Here is a 23435-nt window from a genome sequence, read left to right on the forward strand (position 1 = left end):
TACTTTAATTTAAACTACTTTAACCAAATTTAAATAATAGCCTTTACATATTGTTATTGTAGAGCTTTTTGTTTTAAAAAGAATAGTTTTGCTGATATGACATGAGTCCTTCCCTCTTCTATTATAAACAATTGCAAGGGCTCACCTCACTGAGAACCCCAACACCCCCGTTCAGGTTGCGGGGAGAGGGGACGAAGATGACTGACCCCCAAGTTGAGTCCTGAATGCTTTTCTCAGTGCCTTGTAGCCTCATGTTAGTTCATTTGCATTTATTTTTCCAAACTTGTGATGTTTGAATATGAATAATATAAAGCTGAAAAACAAGAAATTATGTTTTTTTTTTCAAAACTGAAATAAGGGGAATGTTTCATAATTATTATTATTATTATTATTATTATTATTATTATTATTATTATTATTATTATTATTATTATTATTATTAGGTTAGGTTATCTACCAGTTTATTATTATTTATTCAAAACATTATTCATAGCAGGCATCCCACTGCCTTCTCAAATCAGATTAGTTATAGTGCAGATGTTCATCATTACAGTACCAAAGCTTCAACTCAGCGTCAACTTACATTACCAAGACCAAGAACTAATTCAATGAAAAACACTGTTGTATATAAAGCAATTTCATCATGGAACACTCTTCCTTTAAATATTAGGAGCATTCCAAACAAGAAATCATTCAAAAAACATGTTAAGTCATTTTTTAGATTGGAGAGTTAATAGTGTTATGTTATCATTTTGGGAACTGTGATTTATTCTTTTCTTTTTCTTCTTTTCTTCTCTTTTAATTGCAATTGGATCTGTGTATGTTTTGTAACTGGAATTGTATGTTATTGTGTATTGTTGTTTATATTGTACTTTTTAAATAGGACCCCAGGAAGACTAGCCTGGCGTTTGTGCGTCGGCTAATGGGGATCCTTAATAAACATAAACATAAACATTGTTTATTAATAAAGCTTGTGAATCTGCACTACATAGTTTTGTATTCATTTTTACAATTTACTGAGTGTTAATGATATTAGTATTGTGTATTTTGATAAAATTGCTTAATTGCACACATTTTAGTTACTCCTTTTAAAGCAGCACAATGTAACTTTCGGCTTTTGTTGAGTTTGGCGGCTCCTATGGACAAAAGCGGTAGTGCTTTACCAGTAGTGTGGCAGGGTTCCTACCATGCTCCTCAAAGTTACATAGTGCCAGTGAAGGTGATACAGACCCCTCAGATCATGACAGAGTGTCATTAAACCTGTTGTAAGTTGATGTACCATCACAATGACTCTGGAAATATTATATTAAGGTGGAAAAGTTACATTGTGCTGATGGGACATCCATCACCCCAGCCATAGCCTGTTCCAGCCACTGCCGCACCCACGGCCAGGCAAACGGTACCGGTGCATAAAAAGCAGCACCACCAGATTTCTGAACAGTTTTTATCTGTCAGCAAACAGATTACTGAACAAGACCTAGTTCTTGTGTTTTATATAACATTGTGGTTCTAAAAGCAGCACATCAGTGCAGCTGCTTTCAAAGAGTTAATTCTCAGAAACAAGAGTTAAAAGATCCTTAAATTAATTTAGAAAAAATATAGTAATTTATTGATGTGGAAAATAAGAAATTTACTCTTACTCTTACTTTTAAAAGCATTTACTTTTGGATACTTAAGTACCTTTAAAAGCAAGTACTTTTCTACTCTTACTCGAGTAATATTTTGACTGAGCTACTTTTACTTGTAACGGAGTAAATTTTGATCAGTAGTATTTGTACTCTTACTCAAGTACTGGGGTCGAGTACTCTGTCCACCTCTGTCTGTCAGCAAACAGATTACTGAACAAGACCTAGTTCTTGTGAAAGACTGAACTGAAGATTTTTTATATCATATATAGAAGCCCAAGACTATTTATTTGTTTTTCTATCCTCTTATTCCATATACTGTTTTTATGCTTTTATTCATGCACTATGCACTTTGTTTGTATGTCTATCTTTTAAACTGCAAATGATGATGAGCCTGCACAAACACATTTTTTACCCATGTTACTGAGTAATATGATGTGACAATAAAGTTGATTGATTTTAATTGCACGCATTTTAGTTACTCTTTTTAAATACATTTTCCTCTTTTAAAAATAGCCTCTAAATGTCAATCACGCTGGTCTGTCCCGCCTCTTTTGCGACGTAGAGGGGGCGTGTTTCAGGCTCGCTCACCACCTTGAACGCTGATAGGCCAGGGTTGACCACGTGACCGACTGTAACCAATCACCGCACAATGCGCTGAGCAGAAAGTCCAACTGCGTGGCTGCGGACCCGAGTCCGCGGTGACGTCCTGCCCGGGAGCCGTGCTGTGTTGTCACCAGCTGTTGGTGAGCAGAGACGCTGAAAGTGGAGGTCTCGGGGCTCGACAGCGCGTCCACCCGCGGAGCGGGGCGTTTCGAGGCGGGTCTGGCTGCAGAGGGCTGCTGGGACTGATGGGAGCGTGGGAGCGTCGCCGGGGCCACAGTGACCGTGTTCGTTACATAAGTGAGAGGACCGATCCCCCAGAAACTGGTCCGGGGCTGCGGTCCTAACAGGTCGGTCGGTGGATCCCCCTGTATCTGCGGTGAGTCCACGGATCATCCACTCAGCCTCAATCAGGGGGTTTTAATTCACTTTGAAAAGGCGTCAAGGTCCTTGTGAGGGATCGTTTTATTCCCAGTAGGATAATTTACAGCTGCAGGTTTGACCAAACGGTGCTACATTGTTTAATCTGGTCAGTCATTTGCTGTTTCTCAGTCAGCGGTTTATCTTTGTCTCAAATGTTACTTCTGACACATTTCCACGCATGCATCATTGTCTGACACGTTTCCTGTGCCCAAACATCTGTCTGAGACAAAAGTGTCCTGATTGGCTGGCAGGTGTTAATTAAAATTGTGTATGTGTATACATATGTGTATATGTATACGGCTTAATTTGGGGTGGCGAATTATGTTTTGTGTTGTGGATAACCGGGGCAGGGCTAAATACGTTTTTTAACTTCTCCCTGCTCCATTTCGAGCATGCAAAAAAGGAAAAAAAAAAAAAAAAGCCAGTGAGGCATGTTTTTGTTTATGATTTATATTATACTGTATTTATCATGATTATTATTTAACTATTGTTCTTTGGTTTATATATATATATATATATATATATTTTTTTTTTTTTTTTTTTTGTAGCATGTTCGAAATAAAGTTTTTCATTCATTCATTCAAAATAATTTATTGTGCCTAGTTTTTGCCATATTTGGGGCTGAGTACAATTTGGGGTTTGCTTTTGATTAGGTGCAGCACCTAAGAATTGGTTCTTAGCATAATAAAATAGATATAGACTACTGAGTTTGAAACTAAAAAAGGTCAAATGTCGTGTGAAACACAAAACCTTTAAAGTGGAGTCCAGTTAACTGCGTCTCAGTTCAAATCCTCTCCTAACTTAAAGTCTGAGTACCTATTTTGTATTGTATTTTTTTTACATTTCACTATGTGAAACTTACATTTTGTGATTCTATAAAAAACATAATGGGGGTTGTTGTTGTTTTCTTTGTCTAATTTTTTTTTTTTTAATAGAGTTGAATATTTTTATTATAGGATGTGCAATAAAAGTTACTGAGACCAGTTTTATTTTAAAAAACAGCCACATTGACCATGTAAGACATGTCTAAAAAAAAAATAAAATAAATGCAAACTGATTCCAACAAAATGATATAGATGCCTACTTGCAGAGAGGATATTGCATGAGAGTAGTTCCACAGCTCTGGGATGAAAACTGCTTTCGGGTGGGTTTGTGGGATCCTTCCTTCTGACGACAGCAGGTCAAACCAAGAGCCACTGGGATGAAATGAGTCCTGTATGATGTCGGTTCCTGGAGAGTGGCAAGAGGGCACACTTTAAGAGTAAACAAGATAATTCAGCTTCCCAGCTGACTATGCAGACCTTTGGAGGTGCAGCTGTGAATAATAATGCTGCTTTCGCTTTCCTGTTCCAGCTTTCTGACAGCCACCCCAGTTCCTCGAGTGTCCGTCTGTCAGGCCGCTTCCGTCATGAACGTGGGCACGGCGCACAGCGAGGTGAACCCCAACACGCGCGTGATGAACAGCCGGGGCATGTGGCTGTCGTACATCCTGGGCATCGGTCTCCTCCACATCATCCTGCTCAGCATCCCCTTCGTCAGCGTCCCCGTCGTCTGGACCCTCACCAACCTCATTCACAATCTGGTCAGTGCTCACGCGTGCCGGCGCCGCCGCAGCGCGCTCTGTTGAATGAGTCATAGGAGGCGACCTGGATCAGTGAGAGGGGTGTGGGATGTGGTGAGAGTATCAACGTATCTGTGCATCGTTCCTCGCTGCTACACTGCCCTTTGTCATGGGTTCGTTAATAAGTTGTGGGGGGTGATGCTTCAAGCACATTTTTCGTGGTCAGTCATGCACTGTGCTCAGTTTCTGAGAGGAGGGTAGAATAACTACAAGTGTATGTGTTGCAGGCATGCATTTGTGCTTTGGATGTGCGATCATCAAGATCAGACATGCTTCTAATCCTCCGAACATATCATGAGTTCAAACATGACCAGACCTCACCTTTTTATTCTGACTCTAGGGCTGGGCGATATGGACCAAAAGTCATATCTCGATATTTTCTAGCTAAATGGCGATACTCGATATATATCTTGATATTTTTTCTGTGCCTTAATTGGGGTTTCCCCCAAAGCATTATAGCATAGCATCTCTGTTAGCTTCCTTTTTTTCTGAGGCAAACCCTTAAAAAAAACAGTCAGTTTTAATACAAAGCCTCGTGCCAAATGTCACACAGGTACCTTTATTAACAGAGGTCTGCACAATATCAAAATGTATAAAACAAATGAAATAAAAATAAACTGCCTGCATATATAGAATAAAAATGCTTCTTGAATAAAATAAAACAAATATCCCTTTCCTGCATAACAATTAAATTAAAATACACTGTAATTAATACAATGTAGACAGTAACAGGCAGACTTTTCCACTGAGGTTGACAGTTGTGCAAATAACAAAACATTTGTGCAAATCTCAAATAAAACATTCAAGTCAATTTGTCACAAAATAAGCTATATCAAAATCATTTAAAAAAAATGTAAAAAAAAAAAAAAAAAAAAAATTTAAAATTGATATAAACGATATTGTCTCGTACCATATCGTGTTTGAAAATATATCGATATATATTAAAATCTCGATATATCGCCCAGCCCTATCTGACTCTAATCTTTTCTGTTCCTCTGCTGCAGTGCATGTACCTACTTCTTCACACGGTCAAGGGGACGCCCTTCGAGACCCCAGACCAGGGCAAGGCTCGCCTCCTCACGCACTGGGAGCAGATGGACTACGGCGTTCAGTTCACCGCTTCCCGCAAGTTCCTCACCATCACACCGATTGTCTTGTAAGTAGGCGGGGCTGCTGGAAACATCCCATCATTGAGGTGGATCAGAGATCGAGCGCTCACTCATAAGCATACTTAGCTGTGGATTTAGCTGGTTTTTAGTGCGCCTGCAGGTCCCACCGGGAGCTTGGTAAGATTACTAGTTTACCCAAAGGTCTCAGTATTATGTGAGAATGATGCTGTGATCTCTGCGTTTAAAGACCTGACCTGTGGACGGTTGGGTTTGGTGTGCTGGTTACACCTCTGTCGTTGACTGGAGCGGCCAGCAGCGGGTGCAGCGCTCCGGTACCCGGTGGGATCCGGTTGGACACCCCGACCCAGTCTCCAAGGCCTTTTCCGCTTATGGCGTTTTTCCACTAGCACCTACTCTGCTCTACTCATCTCAGCTCAACTCGGTCTGGTTTCTTTTCCATAACAATCCAGTACCTGGAGCAGAAGTAGGCGGCTTGGAGCGAAGCTGCTGTGACGTATTTGATTGTGTATCTAAACAAAGAAGACAACAACACTAAAGATGTAGAACCTAGAGGAGATGATATATGTGCTGCTGGGTCTGTGGCTTGTGTTCGACATCAAGTTAAAAAATGAGAGTGAAAGAAGCTTCAAGCGGCAACGCTTTTTAATTTTTCTCAGTTTGTCTCGGCGCTGCTGAAAAGTCAGCTGGAGCCGTGAGCAGCTATGAAGTGACAGAGCTCCTGGTAGATCTGGTCGTTCCTTATCGTCCGTCTACATCGCTTTTTAATTCTCTCCTCAGCCACCAGGTTTATGAACATCTGCACCTCAGAGTTGGATCACCAAACAGACTTCTGCTGCCATTGCCTGTCGAATAAACTGAACAAGAAGCCGCCGTCAGAGTTGCTCTTTCGCTGATTTCCGCCTCCTGACTCAGACGTCTGACTCCAACCCCCCGACCAATCGGTTGATGTCAGATTCAGCCCGACTCAGTCGCTTAGAACCTCGGCAGAATAGATACAGAAAAAGTATCTACTCCGAGTAGCACAACCGAGGTGAGGCGAGTTGAGTCGGGCTGAGTAGGTGCTAGTGGAAAAGCGTCATTACACAACTCAAGCGATTACATTAACTCAGTTTAATAAAGTCACCGTCCCGGCTGCTCCACCGTTAAATTGGTCAGGGGCTCGGGGTTTGCAGGCGCCTCGTACTCCTTTCCTGGCCTCTTCGATTCCTATTAAACACCAGAGTTCACTTTCTCTTCTCCAAGAAGCAGCGTGGTCCCGTGGGGGGTTTGCCAGCCCAGCATGAATCCTGTGCTGAGGGCAGTTTTGCAGGTGTACTCTTTGTTCCTGCATTCATTCATCATGTCACTTTGCAGCAAGTGCCAGCTGGAAGTATGGGTTTTGTTGCGCTACGCAAGAACACCGCAAACTCTTTAACGTTTACTTTTTCCTCCTCAACGTGCTCCTGCAAGTTTAGCATGAGAACCATCGCTGTCCGTCCCTCTCAGCTCCCACAGATCCCTCGGTGTTTGTGTCACAACCGTGCAACGCTCCACATACACTGCTGTTTTAATCTTGTTTAGGGTCTCGGGGAAAGCTTCTCACAGATTCCAGCGTCGAGGCTGTTTTTTTCAAAATGCAACTGCTTGCTTAAATCCACATTTAGTAAAAGCATTTCTCCACTGAAGACACTTTCCATCTGTAATCTCTGTGTCCTCTCATGTCTTTGATTCAGGTATATATTAACCAGCTTCTACACCAAATATGACCGAGTCCATTTTGTGGTCAACACGGTTTCCTTGCTCACTGTGCTCATCCCCAAGCTGCCGCAGCTGCACGGCGTGAGGATTTTTGGGATTAATAAGTACTGACAGGATGGAGGAGGAGCCCCCCTGGACCGCTGAGAGCACACGGAGGATGAGGCCTCTGCTGAGGGCCGACGGCCCTCCGGCCCGGCGCCTCCTTCTGCAGGTCTCTAGGAGGAGCCCACCGAGGACACTGCCACGGTACCAGGCCCGGTCGGAAGGGTGCGAGACGCTGCGGAGCCAGAACAGAGACTGAGACTTTGAAAGCGTGTTCAAAGATAAGAGTCTCTGCTGTTGCAGCAGGAGTTCTCTGATGCGAGGGCCGTCGGACGGCGAGGACCATGCGGTTGCTCAAATACCACGTGCCATTTTACACCATCGGCACAGTCGTTCCTGCGTGTAATGACGCCCTGCTGTGTTTATTCAGCTTCTCCTGCATGTACTTTCCTCTCTGGAGTTTGCAGGATTCGACGGGGGCAACGATACTCCACTGAAACGATAAGAGACTTCCAACTGCTGCAGAGGCCAGACACGAGGAACCACCACCAACCACAAGGTCTATATTTAGCTCCCTGCGCTACGCTCAAGGTCAAGATTGGGAAGTGAACCAAGTCGTTATTTTTATCTGACCATTTCCATACTTGGACATTTCTTGTCCTCGTTTGCAAAATAGCCCGGCCCGCGTGCAGAAGTGTGAGCCCCCTCTGCTGCTCTAGATTACCCAGCAGCCCTGCAACGTGGGTCGACCTAGTGAACGTGATGTAACGTGCTCAGAGGGCACTTGAGGTTTGAATGGGTTAAGAGATGAGTAGTTTAGTCCTTTGTTTATTTATAGGAACACATGCTTTTTAAAAAAGGGCTCAGGACCGCTGGCTTTAGCTGGTTCCTGATCACACTCTGAACCAGTGTCCTAGGTACGCTAAGGTCCTCCCGTGCATTAAGCGTCATACAAACGTGTTTTTACCACAGAGATGCACCGAGAGGTCGAGTCTGGGTCTTTTTTTATTTATTTTTTTTAATGATTTGGTTCATATCAGACCTGGTGACTGAGATGTGGCTGGTGGGCTGGACGGTTCTGTCCCTTTTTTTTAAATCTAATTCTCAACATCAAGTGTTTTTGGTTACTACAAATTATATCCACTTATATCCAGCTAAGAAGGAATGAAAGTAAATCCCTCCTGTTTTTGAACAAACACGGCCTGTTTTCATCAGGCCGTGTTCGGGGAAACACCTCTGCTCAGCTTTTATTTATATATTGCCAACTCACGACAAGCGTTGCGTTACATTTAGCAGACGCTTTTATCCACAGCCACTTCCAACACAGCCGCGGTAACACGGATCATAAAGTAGGTGCACATGAAACGGTATTTAAATACGTGCCACGTTCAAGGGCCCGGGAAGTTGGGCATGAGTAATTATTCTTATTTATTTTATTGTAAATGTTTGAAACCTTTATCCTGAACTGCATCACCCAATGCCAGAAATGTCTCTTTTTTTTTTTTTGTATTGCCACAGTGTTGAGCGTTGGGTTCATGTTGCTCTTCATGCTGCTTTAGTAGTTGCTATGCTGCTTTTTTGCCTTATTTCCCCGCCGAACGTCAGATCTCTAATGAAATTACAGTTATGTATAATAATACTTAAGTGGCTCTTGGGGAAAGAGGGGCACTGCTACCCTGACTGACACTAGTGTTGTCTGCGTGTCTCATCATGCATCCGGATTTATCCTCAGCTGCTTTCAACCTTTGCGGTCTTCATATTTTATCCATTGGTACGTTTAAGTATGACAGGGTACAGAGTCTTGGCTACTTTAAACATCCATTATTTTGCTCTGAAACTAATGGTTTTAACTGTCACCGACCACAAAGCTGTTATTTTTCAAATAAGAGTCTTTTGTTGGCACTAAGATGCACCGACATTGCTGACTCTGCAGTCAAGTTCAAATATTTTTGGTGAAGCATCTTAAAAACACTCTGAAGCCCCTTCTATATCCGAGGATTTCCCTCTGCAGCCAGATCGGCCCGTTGAAAACCAGGAAACGCTGCTCAAATCATTTCTCTTGGGCTTGTAAGATCAGTATGAGGACAGCAAGTCTGAACGAACCCATGTTGGCCTTGAAACCCAAATGTTGTCGACAACCCTAGAATCTTGTTGATGGTAATTGTTGTTATCAGTGGTTTCCATCATCTTCTCAACAATCTGATGTTGAACTACCCAGAAAGTCTGGAACTCATTTTGTGATCAACACGGCGAAAGAAAAGGAAAAGAAAGGTCTTGGATCCTACTTGAATGTTGCAAAACGTCCATGTTTCATGGGAACCCGTCAGTGTTTCCACAGTTACAAGATACATTTCCCAACCAGACTTGCAGCCCATGACCTCCTTCTGCTTCAGAGGCGTCTCTCCCAACACTCGGACCTTAGCCGTTTCTGAATCTTGATTGAGTTACATCACACAAGAATCTGACCTGCTGATCTTTCCCAGATTTCCTTGGCGAGCAGGTTTCTGAGTCAGCTGTGTTCAGCAGAGGGAAATGTGTCGTCTCGGATGTTTTGATTGTTGTTCCCCCACAGTTTTGTATTTCTTGTAAAGGTTTTAGAGACTTCTGTCTTTGGATATTTTATACCGACAGTGGGGAGCAGCAGTGTGCGTTCACGATGCGTTCACTGACTGATAAACCCGGTGGTATATCTCAGTGCCTGATCAGCTGGCAGTATCTGGTGGCTTCATCCTCAGCGTTCTCCATCGGCAGTCGTGTCCAGACACATTTCGTCCCTGTTTTGGTTCCGTCACGGTCTACAGGAACTACAGGCCATGACAGAAATGTTATCCAAAGATCTTGTTTATAACAAATTTGAATGATAGATCGTGTTTTTAAATGCAAGTCAAGTCTAGTTTTTGGGCACTTTATGAAATGGAGACAACTAGGGCTGAAACAATTCCTCGAATAATTCGAGTAATTCGATTACAAAAAATGATCGAGGAATTTTCTCTGCCTCGAGGAATCGTTTAATTTGGCAGCTCAAAGCAGGTATTTCGCCCGAACTACGTTTAATGCGGCACAACGCGCTGACACCACGCACATAAAGGAAGAAGAAAGAGGAGGATATGTTTGTTTTGTAACATGCCATGCTCAGACAGTCTGCAATGGCCCAGACGGAAGACACATGTAGCTCAGTGCTTAACTTTTATTTTTAATCCGCTCTATATTCTTCTGGTCCGTTCTCCTATATGTTCCCCCTCTAACCCGGTACATACATAGGTTCCTCTAAACATCTGTTCCCACTACAGTTTTAACTAAAAGAAAATGTGCTCCAATACAGCAGGTCTCATAATTTTATTTTGAACACTGCCAAAACTCAAAATCTTTAAGACTTTAACTTAAAACTTAACTAGAACCTAAAATTTGCTTGACAAAAATGAAAGTTCAATTGAAACACGTGGGGAAAAACACCTAATCTTTTAAGTGATGTGTGTTTTCAGGTGTAATGGCATTTTTAGGTTAGAAATAAGAAACGTTTTTCGTGAGATCCTTAGTTTTTTGAGTGAAGGCAGTGAATTTGGTCAACTGGTGTAAGTTCAGGGTTTTTAAATGCACACCCATGAACCTATTGTATTATATAATTTAGTCTTAGTAATGTCAATTAACATCTAACATCTTATGTATATTTATAATTGCTCTTTAACTAAACAAAAATATGTTTTATCCGATTAATCGATGGAATTTTCAGTAGAATACTCGATTACTAAAATATTCGATAGCTGCATCCCTAGAGACAACACTTATTGAAAACTCACCAACCACTGCTGAGTAACCGGGGCTGTGGCTCCAGTTAATTGCTTTAAGAATTAAAATGTCACCGCTGATGCCGTGAATCACATCCTCTCATCATTTAGAGCAGCAGCTCGTAATTAAGACCAAAGCTTCTTTTCTTTTCTTATGCCAAGTTCTTTCTAACAGACCGTTTTGTGTCACTCCAGATAACGTTACCCCCTCAGTGGCCCAGCTGAGGAGTGATGTGACCCCAAGATCATCTTTAGGCCCGTTTCTGTTCTGCATTCATGTTTTGCATAGATCCCACCAGCCTTGTAGATGTCATAGCTCCTCTATCGAGCATCAAATCCTGGTTGGCCCGAAATATTCTTGAATACAGTGATGAGGATAATTCAGTTTGGTATTCCCTGTTCTATCTACGTCGTCCATCAGACAATACCAAACTGTCCTGGAGTAGTGTTTGATGATGATGAGCATCAAGACCGCGGTAAGAATCAAACATGTTTGTTTGGTTTTTTTCCCACGGCACTCGAGGCGATCTCTAAAATCAGGACACTGACTCTAACTGTCTGCTGTGCATGGCTTTACATGTCACTTTGAGTGTGGCGCGTTTATTCGATCGGTAGAATAAAAAACAAAGAAGAGTCAGATTGGATGCCCCTGGTTGTAATTAACCAGCTATGTTCACAATAGAAATAGAAAGCCTTTATTATCATTGTACAGGTTAGGGCTGTTCGATTTTGCCCAAAAATAAAATCTCGATTTTTTTTCTCTCAAAATCCGATTTTCGATTACGATTATTTTGTGAATTGACAAAAGGCAAAGAAATGATTTCAAATATGCTGTTTTCTTATTGAACATTTGCCCCATTGGGCTTTAAGTGCAAACTTTGCTCTTATTAAACCAAAAATGAATGAATAAAGTGCAAAACTCTGTAAAATAAGTTGAAAAAAAGTTTTAAAAAATATAATAAAATATAAAGTTTTATCTCTGGAAAAAAAGAATCAGCAAATCAGCACTTGCAAACATACAGTAAGTTATATTTCCAATTAAATAAAAAAAAAGACATTTTCTAATTAAACTAAACTGGGTCTTTGCATGCTAAATAATAATGCAACCCATGAAGGAGGTAGAGGTGTGTAATGTCAGTCATTACATTTGCTATTCACATTTGCAAGTTTTTTGCAAGGAACACGAGCCGGTCTACCGCATCTGGCTTGGCTATGCTAAAGAGCCTCTCCGATGGGGCACTTGTCGCAGGTATTGAGAGGTATTTCCATCAATCATTTATATGGTATCCATCATTAATATGTGTGCAGACGAAGTTAAAAAAAAAAAGTGAAAATCGATTTTACGATTTTCACGTTTTAACATCGTTCTAATTACATAATCGCGATTACGATTTAAAATCGATTAATCGAACAGCCCTAGTACAGGTACAGTGAAATTAGGCAGCAGCTCCTTCAAAGTGCACACATGCAAAGACAATGTAAACAAGGAAACAAAATATATATACTATATAAAAAAAAATGTACATGACTGGGTGGGGGGATATTGCACTTAAATGGATGGAAGAATAATATTGCCCTTGAAATGATGGGAGATTATTGCACATAGATAGAAGGGAATATTGGGACATTGTGGATAGAGGGTAGAAAATAGAAAATATTGCACAGTATGAGGTAGCTTATTGGTTGAGAAAGTTCACAGCTTTGGGGAAGAAGCTGTCCCTGAATCTTTTTGTACGGGTTCGTAAGGACCTGAAGTGCCTCCCAGAAGGCAACAGGTCGAAAAAGTGGAAACCGGGGTGGGTGTTGTCCTTTAGAATGTTCCTTGTAGATGTCAGACAGGGATGGCAGAGAGGGCAGAGGGCAGCCGATGATCTTCCGTGCTGTGTTTGCCACCCTCTGCAGCCTCTTCCTGTCTGCTTCCGTGCAGCTGGAGTGCCAAACTGTCTGCAGCTGGTGGTTCACATATATGAAGGTAGCAGAATGTTAGAAATCCTTTTCCCTCTTGAAAAACGATGTAATAAGAATAGTTTTGAAATGTAAAAGCACATGAATAATTGGGCTTACCAGCTCAGCCCCCCAGACTTTCCTTAAATAGCACCGATATGTCATCTTGTGAAGTAGCAAAGGCCTGGTCTCCGTTCATCTTAGTTCTTGTATCCGACGGCCCTAAAACTCCAGAACTGTCTATAACAGAAAGAGAAGCTGGTTTGGATATCTTGAAACTGACAAAAATAATATTTTACAAAAAAAAAGATTAATGAAAATCAGACATTACTTTTGAATTTGAACAAGATCATAAAACGAACAAAAGAACATGATAACTAGTGAAATCTTCTTTCGTGTGTCGTCGTCATATGTCCAGCTTTTTTTGTCGTGTAGCCATGCCCTCGTCTCAGGTCTCATTCGGAAGAGGCCCTCCTCTGAAGGTGGTCTATACGGGGGACAAGCGGTGATGATGGGGTTGGCAGTCTGCTCAGGCTCCCCGCATTTCTGTTAGGCCCCACTTCTATGGAGCCAAATCAAGGCCAAAAGTTTTGCTAATTTGAAAATAAAATTTGAACCTGAAAATTCTTTTTTACAGTTTCAATTTTATTTTTTTCAGTATCAGATCTTTTTATTTCAGTTTCAAATCTTTTATTCAGTTTCAAATCTTTTTTTTTCAGTTTCACATGTTTTTTTCAGTTTCACTTCTTTTTTTTTCAGTTTCAAATCTATTTTTTTTCAGTTTCAAATTTTTTTTTCAGGTTCAGACTTTTGGCCCCGATCTGGCGTGGGGGGCGTGGCATCAACTGAGAGCGGCGTGGCATCATGAGTGACAGCAGAACAGAGAAGGCGGGGGACGTTCCTCAGTCATGTTGCCTTCAGGAAACGTAGGTTGCAGAAGATACCGTACTTGGTAGTATGTGGAAGTGGGAAATGTCAAACTTTAAAGTGTGGCTGTTGAACTGTACAGTCTGGCATAGTTTATTGCTTTTATACTGCGATTGGTGCCAAGTACGGTCTAAAACAGCTTTTCAAACAGAAATGTGTCACTAATATCAGTTTTTTCCACTGCCAATCACGTGAATATAGTGTATATACAGTGTTGAATCAACTTCTACTGATAACTTCTGCAACCTACGTTTCCTGAAGGCAACATGACTGAGGAACCTCCCCCGCCTTCTCTGTTCTGCTGTCACTCATGATGCCACGCCCCTCTCAGTTGATGCCACGCCCCCCACACCAGATCCGGGCCAAAAGTCTGAAGCTGAAAAAAAAATTTGAAACTGAAAAAAAAGACGTGAAACTGAAAAAAAAAGATTTGAAACTGAAAAAAAGATTTGAAACTGAAATAAAAAGATTTGAAACTGAAAAAAAGATCTGATACTGAAAAAAATAAAATTGAAACTGTAAAAAAGAATTTTCAGGTTCAAATTTTATTTTCAAATTAGCAAAACTTTTGGCCTTGATTTGGCTCCATACACTTCTTCATGGATGCTCTGAAGCAGCCAACCCCGCTGCGTAGACGGTTCAGGAGGGTCCATTGCCAGTGAGGTAGGTCTTCTCCTTCAGTGCCATCTCCAGGATCCCGGATGTAGTGGTGTATATACGTATATATATATATACGTGTCTGTCCTGCTGACTCCCACTCCTGCTTCCATGCGGCCGCCAGCCAGTCTTTAGTTGACAGGTCCTCCGGGATGGAAGTGAGCATCTCTTGGGCCGCCAAGTTGTATGGGTGGCGGGACTTGAGTCTGCTTGGAGGTGTTGCCATGGTTGTGGTCTCATGGATAGGGGTGGGTATTGGGAAAGACCTCACGATACGATACGCATCACGATACTTGAGCCACGATACGATACAAATTGCGATATCCCGATTATGCAATATAACCCGATATATTGCGATATTCTACATAGTTCACCGAAAAATTTTAAAATGCATTACACATCTTAAAATCCAAGTTGTATATATGTACATCAGATGATAGTGATAATGCATTGGACAGACTGAGTCAAAACAATGTAATTCAAACTTTCCATTTTAATTATGCAACATATTTGCATGAAAAAACACACTGAAACACAATGAAAAGTGCAGTGTGTGCATTATTCTTAGATACAAAATACTCAAAATAAAATGCAGTGTCTCACCCACACTGAAATTGAAATCACAAAAATACAGTACAGCTACTTGCCCCTGACTTAAAATGACAAAAATAAAATGCAGTGTCTCACCCACACTGAAATCACAAAATAAAGTGCAGCTAGGGGTGGGCAAAAATATTGATACAGCAATATATCGCGATACATACATTGAATATCAATATCGTATCGGGAGACCATTTTTCGCGATATATTGCCGTATCAATATTTTTGCCCACCCCTACTCATGGAGGAGGTGCCAATCGTGTTCGTGGGCTTTCCTTGCCAGGGCGAGGGTGGCAGCCTCTCGCCGAAGGTTGGCTGTTGCAATTCCTGCTAGGACTGGCAGGTAGAACACGGGGGTAGGTTTCAGGCAGCCGGTTATGGTCCTCAGTTCATTGTTAATGGCCACTTCTTGGTGTGTGGTACGTAGTACCTTTGCGGAGGCACCCAGGGTCGTGCCAGCGAGGCGACGGATGAGTGAGACCCTTGAGGTTACTTTGGCCCTCACTTCCTCGAGGTGTTGTTTATATGACAAAGTCCTGTCCAGGCGTACGGCAACGTACAACTTGTTACCAGTTTTAGCTCAGGGGACACCGAAATTAAAATTTGAAAGGTACTAAAGAGTTGAGGGGAAACTCCAACATGTGAAAATGCAGAAGGAGCCTTCCTGTACTACACATGTGAGTTTACGTTGATTTAGATAATAATGTGTTACAGCTTTACCTTCATTTTTCCTATCAAGATCAAAACTTTTAAAGAGTTTGCATTTTTCAGATCTAATTATTATCTGGATCTCTTTACAAAATAAATGTGCATATTCTGCACTGAATTTTAATATTTATCATACCGGTAATTATATATAAAAGCTGCTTTAAAATAGGAACATTTCTCGTCTCCTGACTGCAAAGTACTTTAAGCTCGCTGCTCTGTGTACCGTTTCAGGGAGTCAAACATCGATATTGAGTTAGAGGACAATTATCAGAAGCTCTTGTCATTCGCTGGTTAATGAAATGAAAAATCAATAATTTAGCTAAATAGAAAATCTGCTTTGGTAACATTTCCATCACCAACTCTGGAGCGACTGGTTTAACTCTTGACTTGGATGCTGCCCTCAAACAAAACTAGATTTCACTGAACCTCATATGCTTGACCTTTGAGATGCGACCTGAGAACTCATTGGTCTCTTCACCAAACCATGTTGCACCTGTTCTGAAATGTGTTTTCAGACTTCAGCCGGAGCAGTGTTAACCAGCCCAGATGTGCTGACGATGGCAGCAGTCGTGTTAAGGTGTCAGGGCCGTGCTGGTGAATGATCAATCTAAACTACGAGAATGAAGTCACACTATCACAAAATGACAGTTGTGACCCACGCAGACTCATGGCGCTTTTACACTAGTACCTACTCAGCGTGACTCGACTCGCCTTGCCCTCGTTTCTTTTTAGACACCCAGATGAGAAGTAGGAGAAGTAGGAGGGTTGGAGCGAAGCTGCTATGACGTATTTGATTGTGTGATCTAAACGAAGAAGACAACACTAAAGATGTAGAACCTGGAGGAGATGATAGATGTGCTGCTTGGTCTGTGGCTTGTGTTCGATATCAAGTTAAAAAATGAGAGTGAAAGATTATGATTATTATGATTATGAATCTTTATTTCGGCTTGTACAGAACAAGATGAAAAGGAAGAAAAAAAACATTTCTTTTGCCGAAAAGGTGTAGGCTGAAGCCGTAGCTTATAGTGCCTACCCTTTTTTCTTATGATCAGCAAAAATATGAGTCATTAGCTTTTACTCAGTGAAAACAAACAATACATAAAGAAGAAAAAAATAAATAAGACAAAATATAAAATTGACATTTCACATCCTAGAATGTTTTTGATAGTATACTTTATAATTATAGTGTTTTATATTTATTTACAATATTTTCTTTAAACAATTTCTTAAACTTGACGATAGAGCGACACATTTTTAGGTTGTTATTACAACTATTCCATATTTCTCTAGCCTTAACTGATGTACATCTCTTTTTAATATTAGTTCTTGCTGTCGTCATCTCAAACATGAGTTTCCCCCTCAGATCATAGCGAGTTTCTTTTATCTGGAACAAGTCCTGAATGCAGTTTGGAAGCAGTTTCTGCTGGGCTTTAAAGGCAAATAAAACAGTTTTCTGCTCTACTATATCATGGAATTTTAAGGTATTATATTTGATAAAAAGATTATTTGTTGGTTCATAATAGTCGGTTTTATTAATTATCCTTAAAGCTCTTTTCTGTAATAGAAAAATAGGGTTTGTATTTGTTTTATAGGTGTTACCCCATATCTCCACACAATAAGTCATGTATGGAAAGAAGCTTCAAGCGGTGACGCTTTTTAATTTTTTTGTTTGTCTCGGCGCTGCTGAAAAGTCAGCTGGGAGCCGCCTCCACCCGCCTTGTCCCCTAGTGGAGCAAAACCGGGGCGAGTTGAGTCGGGCTGAGTAGGTACTAGTGTAAAAGCGCCAATAGAAAGCATCATCCGGTACCATACTTAACAATCAGACAGTTTCTTGTAAATCCTGACGGTCCCGATGCTCATGCTGATGTCATGCTGGTGCGCCAAAAGTGAAGCGTTGCTTTCTTTGTGACTCTTGTGCTGGACCTTTGTCCTTGTCTTTCACTTGTAGCACTCTTTTTCTCCATTATTTTGATCTCATAACCACTTTTTTTTGTGTATAATTCCGACTCAAATTATGTAATAATGCAACTGTCTTTTTGTACAGCTGTGATTATAAAAAGACTTGATTCTCACATTTTGAGCGTTTTATTTCCTTTTAAAAGTCTCAGACTTTCTTTTCCAGGAAAACCTCAAAACTCAGTCATGAGTCAAGTCCAGCTTCGACATACTGAATCTACATGAGCGGATTTTGATTGATTCATCAATGCCAGTGATTAAACGCCAACAGCAGCCTGTTGAGGTGCCAGAGCCTTCCTCGCTTCATGTTGCTATGTTGAATTATCGCTTCCATTGATACTATAAAGTCACAAATTGGCTGTCTAGTTGAAAAACACAAAAAGACATTGCAAAGTCCTCGAGGACTGCTGTCCTGCCTGCGTGAAATGTTTCCCTGCTGCAACACACACAACCTGACGTAAATCACTGGCTTTTGAGCACAGGTTGATGATTGAAATTAAAATTTTTATTTCAAACATGAAACAGTAGTGAATACAAAACAAAACAATAATAATCAATAATAAATAAATGTAAATAAAAACAAAAAAATATAAATAAAAACATGCATCCATCATAATTAACATGCTCGAAAAGGAGTAGGAAGAAGTAAAAACGTATTAAATCCTACCCCCTAAACTATATTTCATTATGATCAAAATTAATTTAATTTCTATACAAAAAACAAAAGAGATATATATATATATATATATATATATATATATATACACACACATTATACACACATACACATGCACTTTTTGGATATGACATATACAGTATAATAATAATAATACCTTTTATTTATAGAGCACTTTTCCAAAACAAGTCACAAAGTGCTTTACATGCAATTAAAAACAGGAAACAAACAATTAGTACAAGATTAAGACACAATTGAGAGATAAAAACAGACAAATAATACAATCAGTTAAACGCAAGTCTAAAATAGTGAGTTTTTAAAAGTGACTTAAAAGTGTAAAAGTATACATACACACACACACACACACACACACACACACACACATATATATATATATATATATATATATATATATATATATATATATATATTTATATACATATATATATATATATATATATATATATATTGAATTGAAGTTCACAACAAAAAGATGCATTAGAATGACAAAAGGAGATACACTGATATAAATATACCCATTTATAAATTAATATATCAGTATCAACAATACACAAAAAAGAAAAGAAAACAAACAAACTCATAACGGCAGAGCCCCCCACACCCCCAAAAGCAACCAAAACCCCCTCAAGCCCCTTCCTCCTCCATGATGATGCATGAGTTTGAATCTGTTGTGCTAATGCAGGCCCCAAAGACCAGGATGGACTTCCCCTGAGTAGTTTAGGTTAAAACTCCTCAGTGGGTTAAACCATCAGACATGGGTTTACCAACCCGAGCTGAGCAGGTGGCACTGCTATTGTTCAGTGGTTTTGTCATCTCTCTCTTTATTTGTACGTGAAATAAAAAGTTATGGATTCTTACTTCAGGAAATAGGCAGTTTGAAGAACCTCGTAGACTGTGTGGTTCAATGATAAGTAATACATGCTATTGGTGAGTCTGTTAACAGGATTAGAAGCTTGTAGGATCTACTCGTGTTTTAACAAAAGCCCTTCCTCCTTCCACCCATCCCTGTCTTCACATTTCAGGACTGTCCAGAAGCTAGAGGGTTAAATGCAAACATAAAGTTGAGGGTCAGATGCATTTCGGTTAATCTGCTGTAAAATCTGTCATTAAATAAAGTTTTTTTTTTTACGTATCGTACGTCTGTGGCATGTTTTTACTTGATGGAGTTAATTTTGGAAATGTGAATACATTTCTCTTAAACCAACTTCTCAACAGTGTTTTTGCTTTGAGGTAATATTTTAATAGAAAAAGTGCTGATTGTGTGAATCAAAAGTGAATTGATTGATTTATTTCTCTACACTGGTATTGTGCTCATATAATTATCTGCTTTGGTTATCAAATGTATCATTTTCTTCATTTTGGCTTTAAAAAAAACTTTATATGGTCACTGTGAAGTGTACTCGAGTACCTTCAGAGGCAGGTCGGCCTCCTGCTGCATCCTATCGCCTCCTGCTGCATCTTACCGCCTCCTGCAGCCTCCTGCAGCATCCTGCAGCCTCCTGCTGCATCCTGCTGCATCCTATCGCCTCCTGCTGCATCTTACCCCCTCCTGCAGCCTCCTGCAGCCTCCTGCTGCCTCCTGCAACCTCCTGCAGCCTCCTGCCGCCACGCTCACTCACCTGAGACCTTTTAAGCGTTAATGAAGTGAAAGTAACAGCGACGTTTCAGAGTGAAGCTGCCACAGGCCCTAGGGATTGATTAGATTGGTCTCAATGACATAAGCACAGAGTCAGCAGCATTGAAGTTCAGCGTAACATTTTCATTTTTTTTTGTAGCGTAGTTGAGAGGTTTTTGTTTTTGAACATCCAATATGCTGATTGAGGGAAGAAAAGGTTGACATTTTATCTATTTTTTTTTATTGCAATTTATCCTTTAGGTTTCTAACTGGAACTATTTCTACGTTGTCTCCTGTTGGACGGGTAGTTTTTACATCAGGAGGCCGACTCCAGAAGACCTGATGATCTTCAGTGCCACGAAAACGGATCACTTTCTCATTTCTAATGCTCCTTCACTGCTTCCTAACCATGTGCAGAGGTAGACTGTAAACATATTTTTCCTGGATAGATCTGTTGACCAGCTAAAAGATAAACTGGACCTCGGCGACAGTCGTGCAAAAGTTGATACCCCTCTTTTAGTCTTGTGTTTGTTTGTTTCCAGTGTTTGTAAAAACATAACAATGACTACTACCATTAATACCACCTCCTCACTGCTTCCATTAGACGTAAGAGCGCAGGTTTCAGCCAGGACCTGCTGATCTTTAACCGCTAACCAAGCGTTCATGAAAGCAGACGTTTGTGCGGCCTGAAGAGTTCAGGTTTGGGTTTGAGACATAAACAAATGTCCTAGAGAAGTAACTGCTGCTGGGCATCAGTCTGCAAGGTTATGAAACCATCTCCTTATAATATTGAACTCAAGGTTCTGTACTCTAGTTTGTGTACAAGTGACAAGCATTTAAGACGGGAGAGGGTGTCCCATCCAATGTTCCCCTGTTCAGTGCTTAGAGAAATGTACAAGACAAAAACGTTACATTTCAGAGGATACAAGTCTCGTTTAGCATGTTAAGGGTTACGTCTTTATCAGCCGAATAAAAAGAAGACTGGCGTACGTTTTGTTTTGTCAGGTTTCAAGTGAAATGTTTAAAACGGACATGGAAGAGCACAACTGATGTTTGCAAAGCTACATCTAACCAAACCACGAGAAAAATCTCCCATGGTAGTTGAGACCGAAATGGTCTGGCCTCGGTGCCCTGCGTCATCTTTGGAGAAAACCCAAGCCCTTAGCAGAAGACCTCAAACCTACTGTCAGAGGAGGTTGAGGGGCAATAATGTGGGGTTGTTGAGCAGCGACAGGACCGGAGCATCGTGATATCCCTGAGACAGCCATGACCTCGTCTGTGTATCAGTGTTCCAGGTAGGCCTGTGTTGAAAAGATTGATTTTCCCATTCTAAATCGATTCTCATATTAATTCCTAAAAATCGATTCACATGTCTAAAGATCGATTTAAAAAAAAAAAAAAAAAAATATCATTACATTACAACTTTTGGTATTTTTTTGTTTATGCCCAAAAAAGGAATGTTTTGTTGGACAAGAGAATAACTAGTGCCATGTTTTTGCCTTTAAATATGTTTAAAGGTATGAAAACATTAAAGTTTTCAGTTATAATTGCATAAATTGTCTATATTTCTTTGGTTTATATACCGTCTTGGGGTTACATTTGCATAAAATGCTAAAAACCAAATTCTCATAAATGGGAAAAAATGAAACCGATTTCATACGGTCTCAGTTTGCTGCCCTGGATCTGTTTGGTAATTTTGACCCACACAATGTTTCCGAAAGCAGTTATATCACCATTCTGGGAGGTGATTGGTCCTTACAGCATCATAAACTGCCTAAATCTTGAGGTAGTGTAAACTCTAGTGTGTTAGAGTTGCTCCTGTAGTTTCTTGTTCTGGCCCCCCCTTTTCTTCTCTTTTTTCTCTTTTGTACATGGTGCAGCATCCTCTGCCGGTAGCGAAGAGCATCTCTGAATGCACAACACCGGAAGCTGCAGTGTGGGAGTGAGAGGGGCAGGGTAACGGCCCCTTTCGGGCGGGGGAGAAGGTTTGTCCCTCAAGACTCCTCTCCCTGGCCCTGCCCCTTCTCAACCTTTCCCCGACCCTGCACCCCAACCTGGGACTTGCTGATTGGGCCGGAGCTTCGGGAGCTGCGTGCTGGCCTGCGGTCCCCACCCCTGGTCATCCCGTTGCTGCTTCCACCTGCCTGCTGTGTGCTGCTGACGTCCCCGACCCACCAGTCTGGCCCTCGGCAGGAGGGTCCCCCCTTATGAGCCTGGTCCTGCTCAAGGTTTCTTCCCTCCTAAAGGGGAGTTTTTCCTTGCCACTGTTTGGCTTAAGGTTTTTCTCCCACTAGGGGAGTTTTTACCTGCCATTGTTTATATAATAATTGCTCGGGGGTGCTCGGGGGTTTATGTTCTGGGTCTCTGGAAACCGTCTAGAGACAACTTTTGTTGTATTAGACGCTATATAAATAAAATTGAATTAAAATTGAAAATTGAATAAACTGTCAATACTTGCTGTTGAATCTCAATATAATACTAGTATTAATATGTTGCATAACTACAGCCATATAAATCATGCAACAGCTCAAAAAACAGCTTTAATAACACTAACCAAAATCAATATCGGGATCGAATCGGATCGAATTACAGTGTGATAATCGATTCTGAATCTTAAGAATCAAATCGATTCTTGACATTTGAATCGATCCCCAGCCCTAGTTCCAGGAGGTTGATGTGAGACCGTCTGTCTGACAGGTAAGGCGTGATTGAAACTGTGCCAGTCATCAGAACAGCGGTCCAATGCGCAGCGGCAAATCTGCATCCGAATGGCTGCTGGATAAAAAGCATAACTGTTTAAGTCCTGACCTTGAAATAATTTAGGTGCTGTGGTGGGACCTTGGGGAGCTGTGCACACGCAAATGCCCCAAAACATCAATAAACTGAAGCAATCTTGGAAAGATTGGCGGACGGCGATCTGTCCGCAGCACTCAGAGAATGCTCAGAGCTTCTGGGATCAGACGGGTTATATCCTGCTTAGAAAAAAAAAACATTTAAGGCAAGGCAAGGCAAGTTTATTTGTATAGCACAATTCAACACAAGGTAATTCAAAGTGTTTTACATCAACATTAAACGCAGCAAGACACAATTAAACAGTAAATAACAAATAAAATGAAATAAAGTGATAAGAAAAGAGTTAAAATAATAAAAAGCACAAGTTGTTAAAAAGTAAGGGCAGTAGAGTACAGCAGGTACACATCTCATTCTTAAAATGGCAAGAATTACGTTTCTATACGGTCAAAACAAACAAAGACAGGGTCAAATACAGTATTACAAAAGTAATCTTTGCCGATTCGTGCGGTGAATCAAACCATTTAAAATGTCTATTGACAGTTTAGACAATTTAAACTGTCTACTTTAAACTG

General features: G+C 40.8%; 1 protein-coding gene across 2 annotated transcripts; it reads left to right on the forward strand.

Annotated features, from left to right (window-relative positions):
* The first annotated feature begins 2352 nt into the window (after positions 1 to 2352).
* ormdl3 (ORMDL sphingolipid biosynthesis regulator 3) lies at positions 2353 to 21451 on the forward strand. Of its 2 annotated transcripts, none has more exons than XM_061707601.1 (4): positions 2353 to 2607; positions 4005 to 4233; positions 5277 to 5428; positions 20332 to 21451. In XM_061707601.1, exons 2-4 carry the CDS (start codon positions 4060 to 4062, stop codon positions 20411 to 20413), a joined length of 408 nt encoding a protein of 135 aa, XP_061563585.1. In that variant the 5' UTR covers positions 2353 to 2607; positions 4005 to 4059; the 3' UTR covers positions 20414 to 21451. The 2 variants fall into 2 exon arrangements, with proteins under 2 accessions (XP_061563585.1, XP_061563584.1); XM_061707600.1 differs by lacking the exon at positions 20332 to 21451 and adding an exon at positions 7115 to 13769.
* The last annotated feature ends 1984 nt before the right edge of the window (positions 21452 to 23435 follow it).

Source organism: Cololabis saira, chromosome 19 (genome assembly GCF_033807715.1).
Source record: "Cololabis saira isolate AMF1-May2022 chromosome 19, fColSai1.1, whole genome shotgun sequence".
Lineage (NCBI taxonomy): Eukaryota > Metazoa > Chordata > Actinopteri > Beloniformes > Belonidae > Cololabis > Cololabis saira.